The sequence below is a fragment of the Perna viridis genome, chromosome 15 (genome assembly GCF_037379345.1).
Source record: "Perna viridis isolate PV_CMFRI_1.1 ecotype Kerala chromosome 15, ASM3737934v1, whole genome shotgun sequence".
NCBI classification, from domain to species: domain Eukaryota; kingdom Metazoa; phylum Mollusca; class Bivalvia; order Mytilida; family Mytilidae; genus Perna; species Perna viridis.
In genome coordinates, this window is record NC_142459.1 from 7053174 (window position 1) to 7067896 (window position 14723).

The following is a 14723-nucleotide window of genomic DNA, read 5'->3' on the forward strand; positions in this document are numbered from 1 at the left end:
GTAGATACACTAGTAACAAATAATTAAAAAAAATTATAAAATTCCGAGCTGAATGGAGATTTAAGGCTCTTTCCTTACTACACTTTTGCATGTATAAAATTCACGCGAATATTTCTGTTTAAAGATTAGACAGCTCAACTATAAACATACAAATTACCTTAACGATTAATTATTTTCATTGTGTGATGTTTGGTACAGAGACTCATTTCCTTTACATCACATGTATCGTACATGTATAATTCATACGCACAATTAATTTGCGCGCTGTGGATTTGAAATATGCAGCAGATAGATCACGCACTGAGTAAAACCATTTATAATCGAAGTACTCTCTGTTTTCGATAAGTTGCATGGGCTATGTATACATGTGTATAAAGAATTTGTGTTTATATCGAGTGAAAAATAAAGCGGAATTAGCGAGAAAACAACAATGCAATTTTTAGAGATGCCTCATTGGACACCCGATTAATATAAGTTAAGTTGCAGAGTTTTTTCATCAGGAAAACAATCAGTTTTGATCTACCACAGTGTTTTAGTGTAAATGTTGCATACAAGAACAATGGGCATTTTACAAGATTTTTTTTAATATGTTTTGGGGAGGAAAAAATTTGTCACGCAAAATCTCTGACATAAAAGAGTTGAAATCAGGGAAATCTCCCCTATACCGAATTAAATTGTTCAGATACTTTAAGACTTAGTCGAGACTATTCGAGACTGGTAAGACTGCTTGAGACTGGTCGAGACAAGTTAAGACTTGTGAAAACTTGGTCGAGACAGGTTAAGACTGTGTCAATACAAGTCGAGACATTGTCGAGACTAGTTGAGACTAGTTTGGACAAGGTGAGACTCGGTCAAGTTAATCCAAGTATTTTTCAGACATATTTAGAAAAGTTAGTACAAGTTAGAACACAATGTACCCTATTCAGCCTTATATAACTTAGTAGTGGGCCGGAGGAACTACTGACACAACTCTGTATATTCTCTACTGACAGAACTACTGACACACAACTCTGTATATTCTCTACTGAAAGAACTACTGACACACATCTGTATATTCTCTACTGACAGAACTACTGACTCAACACTGTGTATTCTCTACTGACAGATATGGAAACTTCAAAGCTTATATTGAACTGTCAGTAGTCTGATATCATACAACACACAATTGCAAACTGCAGGAAAATCATCAGTAAATGGTGAAATATTTAGAAGTTAAACACTTGTTTTAAACTTGCCTACCTTAAAGGATTTGTAATACTAAGTGCCTTCTCACAAATTTAAGGGACTTACCATTTCTCTTTTTATTTGGGGAGGTATCCTCTGAAAAAAAAAAAACAACAGTAGTTATGTATTTCTGAACCTCCAAAATTGAAATTCATTAAATAAAAAACATTGATTATTCTTTCTCATTTCTTTAAATGACATCCTCTATAATTAATGGAAAGCTAATTGGTCACATACAGATATGTTTTTTTTTTTTTGCATGCAATACTCATTAAACTAGAAATAATTTATAAAAAGTGTGACTTTGTAACAAAAACCAAACAAACCATAAGAAACACATAGAACTGAAAAGTCTCCTAACATGAAATTAAAGGTGAAATTGATCATATAAGACCCATCAGCAAATTAAGTTATGGTCTTTTTTTTTATACCCCTTTTTCATTCAACATATTTACACATAAAAATATTTGAGCAATAAAAAGACCCCCTCTTTTTAATTGAAACCTTTTTTTTGGGGGGGGGGGGGAATATGAAAATATTCATCCCGGCTCCCCCCTCACCTAATTCAAAACTGATGAACAAAAAGGATTAAAGATGATTCATTTCAACATTCATTGAATACTCATTATAACTAGGAATTCGTCATGATTATATTGGCAAAGACCAGGGACTAACCAGGGACTCATGGGCAGATCAAAACACTTTGAAAAGGAGGGATGCCAGCCGAGGTGCCACAAAAAAGGGAGATGAGCTAATTCATTATTCGCCATCTTTTGTCGATTTTACTCACGATTTTGACAAATTTTCCAATTAAAAGGAGGGGTGCCACCCATCTGCACCCTCCCTCTGGATCCACCACTGGGACTTTATGTCAATTTGATATACACTTCCTGCACAAACTCATCAAAAATACGTGAATTCGGACCTTTGAAAACTGATTTTAGGTATGTATAATTGTGTAATATATTTTTTCACGGTTGCCATTTTAAAAAGATCCCGCCAAAGTATTTTAAATCACTTCCTATATACCAGTATATATATACAGGCGTGGTGCTGGAACAGGTCTGTTTTTTGGAGTTGGAAGTTATGATTGGGTCTATTTTTTTTTTGTGCTTTCCTATGTGAATGGGTTGTAATTTCTGAGCTGTACTATATCAAGGGATCATATTTCTACAATTTAAATGTATAATTTATTGCTAAGATAAACTTTCCTATTGTCCCAATTATTGAATTAATAAGTGTCTTCTCTTAATTCAAATTGATGTGGTAGAATATATGATTGGGTATGTATTTTGCACTTCAAGTTATATGAATGGGGCGGATTTTCTTGCTAGACAAATATTTAAATGTGGGTGTTTTTCCAGCTCCTGCACTCCCATAACAAAAGTGACCACCCCGTGGCGTGGCTGAAATACCAAGTTAGATTAATATACGAAATGGACAGTGTGCTCGATAACGTTGTGTTATTCAGAATTTCACAATGTTTAAATATTAACACATATTTAACTGTTTGAAAAATACCACTTAAAGGTCAACCAATCACGTGTAATCTGTGAAGTTCTACCAGGAAGTAAAAAGATAACATTCCATACCATAACAACAGGGCGTTTTCCTCGTTGACGTTCAAAGAAGTTAACTTCGTGCTAATTGGGAATACTGACCAGTAAAGAGTAAGATTTACTTTTCCATTCAGCTTTTACTTCAGTTCATTGTACAATCTTCCTATATTGTCCGTACTTAATTAGTTCATAACTGTTGATAAATGTCAAGGGTCAAACTTTAAGACTGTACTAAGACTAGGATTTTTTTTTTGGGGGGGGGATATCAAAACAAAATAAGTTCTGCCACATACATTCGTCTATAAACAAGTATATTCAAGTACCAGTCCACATATAATTCAGACACTGCCTATCAATGGTATAGTTGATTCATGGTGTAGAATCAAAGTACTCATGTACTGAATCAATTTATATCGATCGTTTGTATGCCTCAAATAATCGTCGTATTGCAAACTTTGCAAGTTTACGTTCTTGATTTGGCTTCATTTGGTTGATTTTAGTGGGAGATAAATGTTTGATTTTCTATAAAGTGATCCACGCCTGATACCCGCAACTCTAAGCGCCGACGCATTTCATCAACGCCAAGTCGGTATTAGGACACCCGAAGAAATTCAAATAATGACTGTGGAACCTCTTTGATTGATAAACATGCAAATATTAAAATATTAACTATAAATTGTGATGGCATATTGAAAAAAAAAGCTAACTATCCTGAATTTATAGATTTAGTAAACTGTTATGGTTTTATCAGCATTTTGGAATCTAAGACTGATGATTTAGATAAAATAAACATACCAAGGTATAATTTTGTTCTTAAAACAGAAAACCGTTTAATAGAGTTAAATCCGGAGGTATTACCTTTGAATATAAAACTGAATATGATAATTTTATTTAAGCTGTAGAATCTGAAAGTAAGCTTATCTCATGGTTTAAAGCCTCAAAAACTTTGTTTAATATAAACGATGGTGTTATTATTGGAAATGTTTATAGAACTCCTGAAAATTCTTTGTACAGGGCAGAGAATTCCTTTAATGAATTAGAACAAGAATTTTTGAAATTTTCTCAAAATTTTCTCCTAAATGGATATTCCAATGGAAGAACTATTACAGATCGTGATTTTATGGAAGTTGTGAATGATAACCATAGTCCTTTTGATAATATAGTAAACTACGCTAACATGTTACCTCAGTATGATATTTGTACATTCGAAATAGTATGGACTCTGTAAAAACAAATTATGAAAATCAATTGTTGGAGTTTTGCAAAAATAACTTATTTATTCTAAATGGTAGAGTTAATGGTGACAAAAACGAAATTTTTACTTGTAGACAATCAAGTATTGTAGATTATTGTATTTGTTCTGTTGATTTTCTACCTTATGTTGGTACTTTACATGTACTAGATTTCTCATCATTGTACTCTGATGCCCATTGTCCCATTTCTTTAGCTCAATATTTTACACCTGCGTATGACCTTTACAAAGAGGGTACTATAAGTGTTGACTGTAATTATAAGAAAATTTAAAAAATGGGATAATGATAAAGCAGAGGAATATAAAGCATGCATAGATGTGTCAAAAGTAAATACTATGATTCTGCATTTGAGTCGGGTTGATACAGTTGCTTTGACTCGAAATGACGTCAACGAATTAGTGTATGATATTAATAATATTTTGATTGAACCTGCAGAACATTTATTTGGTTCATACTATCCTCAACATTCTACTGATGAACGCGACAACCGCAAAGAAAGTAAGCCTTTGTTAGGTCAAGAGTGTTGGGAAAAGAGAAAAGCTTTCCTTGTAGCTAAGAGACGTCACAAGTGTAATAGATCTTCTTTACACATGCCTGATCTGAAGACAAAGGAAAAAGAATACAAGTATAAAATAAAGAAGGCAATGATTACACATCGACGTCAAATGGGAAAAAAAGCTTAAAGCACTCAGAAGTTGTAAGGAATATTAGGAATATATTAAACTCAAATCGCACCAGAAATGCTCCGGAAATTTCCATTGATTCCTTGTTTAACTTTTTCAAAGATTTCAATAGCGTCGATGACGACAAGGTTCAAACTCCGAATCCGCATAGCGATGATGTAGATTCAAATTCAGTTATCAGTGATGAGATGTCTGGAAATGAAATTTTAAAATGTGTTAAAAATTTAAAAAAATGGTAAAGCCTGTGGCGATGATTTAATAATTATTGAGTATATTACAAATACTTGTCATATTCTTATGCCCCTACACATCAATTTTTTAATATTGTATTTAATTCTGGTATAGTACCAGAAAGTTGGCTAGATGGCAATATTATTCCATTTTATAAAAATAGGGGAGACAAATCAGATAAAAAACTATAGACCCATAACAATTTTTAAGGTGTATGGGAAAATTAGTCGCATCAATTTTGAATTTAGGCTAAAAGCCTTTTTAGAAAATTATCTTTCACTTAATGAGAACCAATTTGGCTTCAGACATGGTTATTCAACTACAACATTTTTACTTTACATTTGTTAAATGAATTGCTTCAAAAGACAAAAGAAGAAAAAAACTCTGCCTTTATTGATTTTGTCAAGGCTTTTGACACGGTTTGGCGTCCTGGTTTATGGATACAACTGCTAAACTCATCAATTAATGGTAAGATATTTTATGTTATTGTTAACATGTATAGAAGTGTAAAATCTCGTATTTTTAATGGTAGAGAACATTCAGGTTATTTCCCTGTATTATAGGTGTTAGACAAGGAGAAAACTTGTCCCCTGCACTATTTTCATTATATGTAAATGACTTGGAAGATTTATGTATAGTAAAAACATTATTGGTCTGAAAAGTATGTCAGATGAAATGGAAATATTTAAGGACTTCACATACTTAGGCTTTTTTTTCTCTAAATCTAGTATAGCTTTCTCAAAGCCAAAAAAATATAGTGCAGAGAAGGCCACCCGTGCAATGTATGGCATTTTTCGAAAGGGAGATTACATTACTTATCTATTGATTGTCAGCTAGATATGTATGATAAAGTTATTAAATCCATATTACTCTATGGTTGTGAGGTGTGGGGGCAGGGAATAATTCCGTGGTAGAGAGAGTTCACATTAAATTTTGTAAACTTCTGCTAAATGCAAATAATTCGACGCCAGATTTCATGATTTATGGGTAACTAGGGAAATATCCGCTTGATATATGCATTAAACTAAGAGTTGTCAAATATTGGGCAAAACCTATTAAAGGGAAGGAAAGTAAATTACATTTCATTTTATATAGACTTTGTCATAAGAATTTCAATAATAATTATATGTGGCTTAATTATGTGAAATTCATCGTAGATAATTGTGGTAAATCAAATGTATGGAATAACGAATTTTTTACTAGAATATCCTGGTTAGTTATCTCATTAAAACTAACACTTATAGATCAATTTAAATAAAATTGACAATCTGACATTCAAGAGTCGCCGAAAGCTCTGAATTATAGACTTTATAAAAATAGTTTTGAGTTTGAGAATTATCCAATGATTTTACGAGATAGCAATTGTATCACTCTTTTTAGATTTCGAACCACAAACCATAAGCTGCCTATAGCATCTGGCAGATGGAGCCGCATTTTTGGAAAAAAAAGAAAATGCAATATATGCAACTCTCAAGAAATCGGTGAAGAATATCACTATATTTTACATGTACATCTCTTAATGAGGAGAGAAAACTTTATTTGAAATAAAAATCTAGAAAGATATGATAACTTGAAAAAAAATTATTCGGGAGCGTTTATGGTTTTATTATCAACTTGGTTCTGTATATTTTTGGCAAGAAAAAGCATCAATATCCGGTTTGTACTTGCATTTTCAGGAGCTGAAAAACAGCATAATGGCAGCTTCATTTGCGTATACTTGTAAATGTGTGATTGAGAGCTAAACCAGTCTCGGAAAATATTTGCTAGTTTCGATAATTAAATACAAATCGAATTATAGATTTTCCAAGATATGGTTGGCATTATAGTCTGCAGTATGGCGTCCAGATGTTTACGAAAACTACGTAATCAATATTACCCACAATTTTCGGGTCATAAAAATTGCGAAACAAAAACGGACCAAAACGAAACGAAAATAATCGATAAAAGAAAGAATCGAAACGAATCAATTCAAAAATGAATCAAATCGTTATAAAAACATAATTTAACTAGACCAAATAGAACAGAATGAAGCGAAACAAAATGAAACAAAAGAAATCCTTGAAGACGTTTCGCAAATATAAGGACCATAATGTTAACCAGTTTCGGACAATTCGACCCAAAGACATTTCGGACCATGACAACCAATAATTCCTCATGAATGCCGGACATTTCACCTAATAGACATATCAGACCACGACAATCAGTAAAATGCTTTAGGACAAATATATATCATTACAAAATTTGCCATACTTGAAGGTTATAAGTATAAAATATCAAATCAGAGTTTATAAAAATTATCAAAGTTGTTTTTAATTAATGTTTCTTCGGGAGCGTTAAAAGGTTTCACCTTCATCATATTACCAAGATAAGCAATATGCCTTATTCTAAAAAATTGGGAATATATATATATATATATATATATATATATATATATATATATATATATATATATATATATATATATATATCACATTGTAGTTTTGGGGTTGTTGTTTTTGGTTTTTGTTTTTTTGTTTTTTGTTTTGTTTTGTTTTTTTGTCAAGCCACTGACACAAGGCGTATAGTTGTAATTAGTTTTACCGGTAACTCGATATTGTGTTAAATTTCAAACAACCTTGCTTTTTAAATATTTTCTTGTTTTTATGTTAGCATTTTAATTTACACAAACAATTCCCTGTCATTGTTATCTTCATTATGTCTTTTTATATTCAATGAATCTTAATGACATATTTTGAAGTCAGTTTTCTTGTAACTCTATTGATTTATTTCTTTCTGTTTAATTATTTTTCGTTAATGAAAAATGAAAATATTCTATACAACCTTTTATCTTCACATTATTGCCCGAAAAATAAACAATTGTATGTCTCTGTCTTTAAATAAAACAAAAATGTCTTGGCGCTATTCGACTAGTTGTTTCTTGTCGCTTTTTGTCACTTCTTGTCGCAAATTATTGAGACCCGCAGGCATACGTCATCAATAGCGCGTCTCGTCTGTCTGATAGGTACGTATATACAGGACCACCGCTGATTTAAATCCCTTACTGTGCTGCATCATGTCTGTAAGTCATACGAACATTTGTTCTTCAATAACTTGTTGAGTTACAAACTTGATATACATGACGGTTGTGCCAAATCAAGACATGTCATGATAGTACTTAAATTTGAGATTCCTGAGAGTTTAAACCTGTGTCCCGTGTTATCACAACTAAGAATTAGTTTTTGTAACGTAGAACGCGACCAGGGGCTTGATATACATGTACATGTACGTAACTAAGGCAAGGTCTAGAGGCTTAGTATTTTGGCCATCAGTATGGAGTAACTTGGCTGCGAAATCGTAGCTTTTTTTTTTGATTTTGCGATCTAACGTTAAGAAAATACAAAAAAAAAATAGTTAGAGCTACGTTTCGCAGCTAGGAGTAACTAGATACGCTAATGTAACCCCTACACTACACTCCGTGACTGGCGTGAGGCTTAACGCACTGTATGGAAAGTCTAAACTCATTCAAAAGTAGGGATTCGGCGCAGGAAAAATTCTTTTGTTTTTGTTTTTGTTTTTTTTTTTTTTTGGTTTGACCACCAATATCAACACAAAAAAATATCCCCAGTGCCCAAATCCCAGAAGATATTATAATATAAAGGTCTAGAGGCTTAATATTTTGACCACCAGTATGGGCTTAAACTGGATACGATAATGTAACCCCCCACCAATACACTACGCTCCGTGAGGGTTAACACACTATGAAAGGTCTGAACTCATTCAAAAGTCTATTAAGAGAAAAAACATTTGGTAACAAGCTTAATCCATTCTGGGATTCGGTGCTGGAGATTTTTTTTTTGGCTTTGATCACCACCATCAAAACAAAAAAAATTGTAACCATTGCCAAATCCCAAAAGGGATTATAGTAATCTATATGTAAAAATTTAAATCCTATACTTCTCTATTTACATTACAGTAAAATGGCATCTGAAAGCTGCAGCATCTGCCTGTTACTAGAAAAAACCAGCACTCCTGAAGTATGGTGTCCACAATGTGAGGATTCCCTCTGTTCAACATGTAGTGAGCAACACAGAGTACAAAAAGCAACAAGGGACCACAGCACCATATCTTATGAGGATTACCTAAAATTACCATCTTTTATCCACAAAGTTCAACTTGACTGTGAAGAACACAAGCAAAAATATCAATATTACTGTAGGTCTCACGATTGCGTTGTCTGTTATAAATGTTTATTGCAATATCATAAAAAATGTGAGGACGCTCTACCCATAGATGATGTGATCCGCAATGTAAAATCTTCAGCCATTTTTGAAGATGTTTGGATATCATTAAAAATGACTCATCAAACTTTTTTGACCGCGATCACTGAAAGAGAAGAAAATGTGAAAATACTGAAAACAAAGAAGGAAGAATTATCAACAAATGTAAAAAAGAGAACACAAAGTCTTATTGATCAAATAAAGAAACTAGAAAACAAAACACTATCAGAGTTAGAGTCAGTTGTAAATGAAAATGTAAATGAAATCAAAGCCACCACAAAAATCCTGGAATCAAATAAAAGAAAACTTGGTGAATTATTGGAACAGGAGGAACTCATTAAGAACCACGCATCAAATTTTCAAACATTCACCGCAACAAAACAAATGGAGAAAAAAGTTCAAGAATCAGAAGAAATCTTACACAAATTATCTGAAAAAGGAGCCATGGATAATACAGACATAGAAATGAATGAAAACATTACAGCAGACGACACAATTTTTGGAATAAAAACTCTGTGTGACATTAAAGTATCAAAAGAAAAAAATAGAACCTCCATAGACATAAATAAACCAAACAAAGGTCAGGCAGAGGTGAAGACAAGATTCCCCAGACAACTGACACTTAAACAACAGTTTACAGTAGATCAAGGTTGGTGGTTTGGTTGTTGTACGCTGCCTAATGGACTCCTGGTGTTGACTGATTATAACAATGGTGTAGTAAACATACTACACAGTAATGGTCAACACAAATCATCAGTCAGATTTAATGGAGGACAAGGAGCAGTATGTGATGTAACAGTCATCAATGAGAACCATGTTGCTGTTTCTAATCCTCTCCATAAAACAATCTCCATCATAGATGTAGACAGGAGTAAAATCATTAAAACACTTCAGATAAAGAGTTTAGTCACTGGAATTACACATAGTGATGGACATTTATACTTCTGTGTACATCAGGTAGGAATCCAAAAAATTAATATAGATACAGAAAAAATAGACAAACTTCATGATGACCAGACTGTTTGTGGTGATTCATATATAGACACAGATGGCAACAGAATATGTTACACCTGTCCTCGGAACAACAACAACACAGTTACTGTCCTAGATTCTGATCTCAGAGTTATCTTTACATTCAAGGATCACAATACAATGTCATTGCCTGCTGGAATATCAATGGATGAAATGGACAATTTATTTGTGTGTGATTATAACAAACATAATTTATTACTAATTTCAAGGGATGGAGATAAACATGAAGTTGTAGTCAGTGGAGGTGATGGGTTGTATGGCCCTGTGTGTGTACATTATGATAAAGTGACCCATCTCCTCACTGTTGTTGATAGGAATAATGTGGTCAGGATATTTACTGTATATTGACTTTTGATGGAGAATCAAAACTGAGATAAACAAATAATTGAGATTAATTCGATTTCAAGGTAAGAAAACATGTTTTATTTTTTACATGTAGGCTTTGTTTATCTAAATAAATTTTAATAATATCAGACATTTCTACATTTTTTCTTAATTGTCAGACATAAATAAACAAACATTTGTTCATGTGATAATTAACTCGATTAAAAGAAAAGAAACACCTTTTATTTTTTGGGTCTCCATTTTCAGAAATCTTAACAATATCTGACAGAATTTTATATTTTTATTCTGGTATAAGATTACAAAAATATTATCATTATTGACTTATTAAAAAATCTTTCAAATAGTACAGAAATGTCATATTGAGTACAGTGTTAAATGAATGATTTTTTTTAAAAAATTATTTTACATTTTTTTTATCAGTCAGTTTTGGTCTTCATCAAGATTGTCAAATACATGTAAATGTATCTATACTCCAAGTCACCTCAGATTGTTTGGGTTTTTTTTGCGTTTATTTTTGTAATTACTCGACGGTTACTTTCAAAAGATGTGTCATCATTGAAAATAATTTTAGCCTTTTGTTGTATCTATATTATATACTTGTATTTTCATGTTTCTAAATAAATAAATGGATTTTTCTTATTTAAAAACTGAAAATAATTAGCAAATTAAGATTTATTAATAAAATAAAAAAAATCTAATACTACCATTGTGTAAATATCTAACACCTTTTGCGATCTAACATTAAGAAAATACAAAAAATATAATTAGAGCTACGTTTCACAGCTATCTAACACCATACATGTACAACATCAAAATATTAATGTGGTAAAAATTAAGTACATGTATTAATGATTTATTCCTACCCAGTATTTAGGTCTTTAAAAATTACTTTCTTTAAAAAAAATAATAAAAAAAGGTACAGTCATGTAATGTACATGTAACATTATTTTAGTCATGGTTTGAATTAATTTAATACACATTTTTTGGCAACATGTGATCTCCTTATACATGTAAGTCTTCCTTGCTTGGACTAAAATGGATTTTCTTTTAAAAGATGGATTTATTTCTGAACTTTTATTATCTTTTTTCTTGAAAAATGAATTACGTGTACATATATATTATTGAAAGATACTACTAAGGACATTGAATTACACTCAACATTGATAACATGTACTTGCAACTTCAATAATAAATAAAAATATCTTCAATTAATTGATTTAGGTATAAAGGTTGATATTTTTTTGTCAGTTGTTGTAAATGTATATGTATATGTATTTGATTTTATATATTTAGCACAAACAGGGGCAGATGAAGGGGCATATAGGGAAATGTTGAAAAGGGGGAGGGGTGCCACGTTATTATTTGCTCATTCAGATCCATAGATAGCAAAAAAAAATTAAAATATTCAGGGGTGGGGTTACACCATGAAGCCCTGGATCTGCCACTGTAATTATGTTAACACTTATACCTGTATTTTATAATTAGTTAAAATCTAATGAAATCTGACAATTTAATAGAAAAATCTTATGTTGAATGATGTGTGTGATGAACAATGCCAGTTTGTATTTTCATGACTAACAAGACTATAACACGTACATGTAGTTTGATTGGTGCATGTAGAATGATTTGGTGTTTTTTTTCTCTTGATGGACTAGGGCAATATTAATTAAACAAATTCAGTTTTAAAGGTAAATAAAACATGTCTAATTTATAATGATTTAATTTATCAGAAATCTTTATAACAATATCAGAAATTTTTCCCCCTTTTTTTTGTAAGAAGTATTTTCACAAACATGTTTTAATTTACTGACTTAATTATCTTTAATGACTTTTTTACTATTTTATTTACATGTACATACATGTAATACATTTTGTAATTAACTTAATTAAGAATCTTTATAGTTTATTTAGTAAAGTGAATGATTTGTTTGAAATTATTTTATATTTCTTTATTAATAAGTGTTGGTCTTCATCAAGTTTTTCAAATACATGTACATGTATCTAGATGTGTCATCAGTGAAAATCTGTTCACTTCATTGTTTTTGTACATGTATATACATGTAGTTGTAGTTATCATTTTCATGTTTCTAAATTGGATTTAGTCATACTCAAATGCTGTAAAAAATATTTGTTATTTTGTCATGGATATCATATATACATATACATGTATATTCTTTTAAAAGACTCTTTAAAACAATGAACATTTTAGAAACTGTAAACAAATATTACTTATTTTAGTTATGAATATTATGAGTACATGTACATGTATGTATCCTTTTAATGACTCTATAAAAATGAAACTGTAAAAGAAGTAGTTATGTAAAAACTTGTACTATATTTTATTTTTATCTACATGTATGATTTGAATTGTTTTACAAGACATTTCATTTTCAACTTTTACAACTTGTGATATCCTACAAAATTTGTACATGCAAGTCAAATGAAATTTTGTTTAAAACTTTTTAAATACATTTATTTATGTACTGTACATGTTTAAATCCTTCTCAAGTTACACGAATATTCATATTTTTTTCTTCAAATTTGAAATATTTCTTACTTAAACTGGAAATTATTTTCACTTATTGTAAATACTAGACTATTTGGATTCTTTTTTTAAGATGGAATTATTTTCTCAGGTGAGAACTTTCGTTTATGTAGAACTAAGCTATCAAAGGCTTTTCATCTGTATATGTATTATACATTGTGTCTTGATTATTGTATGAACTTACACTTCAGGATGTTGAAGAGTGAAATTAATAACACTTTTAAAATACATGTACATGTAGTATTCATTTGTAAATATTCAGTTTCCTGATTATTTTAAAAACTTACAGTTAATTATTTAGTTTAAATAGAGATCCAGTCCAATAATATTAATAATTCTATAGTACATTGTATTACATTGTAGTTCTAAGGGAAATAATCCATTTTGTTTCCATGTCAATGCTGTCCACCATTCATCAATAGTAGAATTTTTTTTCTGACAGTTTGAATTATCAAGATTTTTTTCATAGCGGGGACTTATCTTTTTTTTTTTTTGGTTGGTTTGTTTTTGTTTGTTTATTCTTTTTTGTAGACTTTATTACAATATTTTAACAACATTTACCACTTAAATGTTTTGTAATTTTATTTAATGCTATAGAAGTTAAAGTTCTAATGTTACAAATGCAATAACTTAATAATACATGTATGTCAATTTTGATCATGTATCAATTAGATTTGCTTTCAATTCAAAATTACTGTGAAACATTATCAAGCCATCGCAGTCCTCCATAATTAGTTTTATTTAACTTTAGAAGAGAAGAGTTATTGCTTTTGAATTTTTCATGTATCCAGAATTTTACTTCTAATCCAAGCAAGTCTGAAATTTTTTTGTGTAAAGAGACTTGTAATAGTATTCACACTGCTGATGTAAACAAAAATAAAACATATTTTACGAAAATCTCTTTTTGTTTGCACTTAAGGGCTAGTTTTAATGTCCTTGCCTGTCTCTGGCCATTTTCTGAAGATGTTTCCATGAGGGGTTAATTTTGCGCATTTCCAACACAATGGTATGAAGCTTGGCTTTCACTCTAGTGTCCATGAAAGGTTTGTTTGTTTGTTGGGGTTTAACGTCCGAGCAGCAATATTTCAGCTATATTCAGACGATAAAGTGTGATCTTGATGTTTCGTCAAGATGTGTCCAATTTATCGCTACCATCTGATGATATGTTTCATGTCTTCCTGATTGTATCTACTAAAGAGGACCATGTTGGAGACCTTATTAAAGAGAGTTTCTTTCAGTTTCACTAGTATAACAACATTTTACACTGGAAAAGTTTGAAACAGATAATTAACTGCGGTGGAATAATAGTCTCATGCTCTAGTCAGTTCGTTATTGTTGTCTTCTGTCGAATAATGGTATCATTCTATAGTCAGTTTCATCATTGTTGACTGCAGTGAAATAATGGTACCACGCTGTCTTCAGTTTCGTCATTGTTGTCTGCAATGAAATAATTGTATCACGCTGTCGTCAACCGTCGAGTACTGGTATCATGATGTCATCAGTTTTGTCATTGTCGTCTGGTGGAATAATGGTATCACGCTGTCATCTGTGGTGGAATAATGGTATCATGATGTTGTCAGTTTCGTCATTGTTCT

At 31.2% G+C, this 14723-nt stretch overlaps 1 protein-coding gene across 1 annotated transcript; it reads left to right on the forward strand.

Moving 5' to 3' along the window:
* The first annotated feature begins 7919 nt into the window (after window positions 1-7919).
* Window positions 7920-14025, forward strand: LOC148596744 (uncharacterized). Its single transcript, XM_088562855.1, has 2 exons — window positions 7920-7951; window positions 8903-14025. The coding sequence occupies exon 2, from the start codon at window positions 8907-8909 to the stop codon at window positions 10584-10586; it is 1680 nt and encodes a 559-aa protein (XP_088418981.1). The 5' UTR covers window positions 7920-7951; window positions 8903-8906; the 3' UTR covers window positions 10587-14025.
* Window positions 14026-14723: the final 698 nt, after the last annotated feature.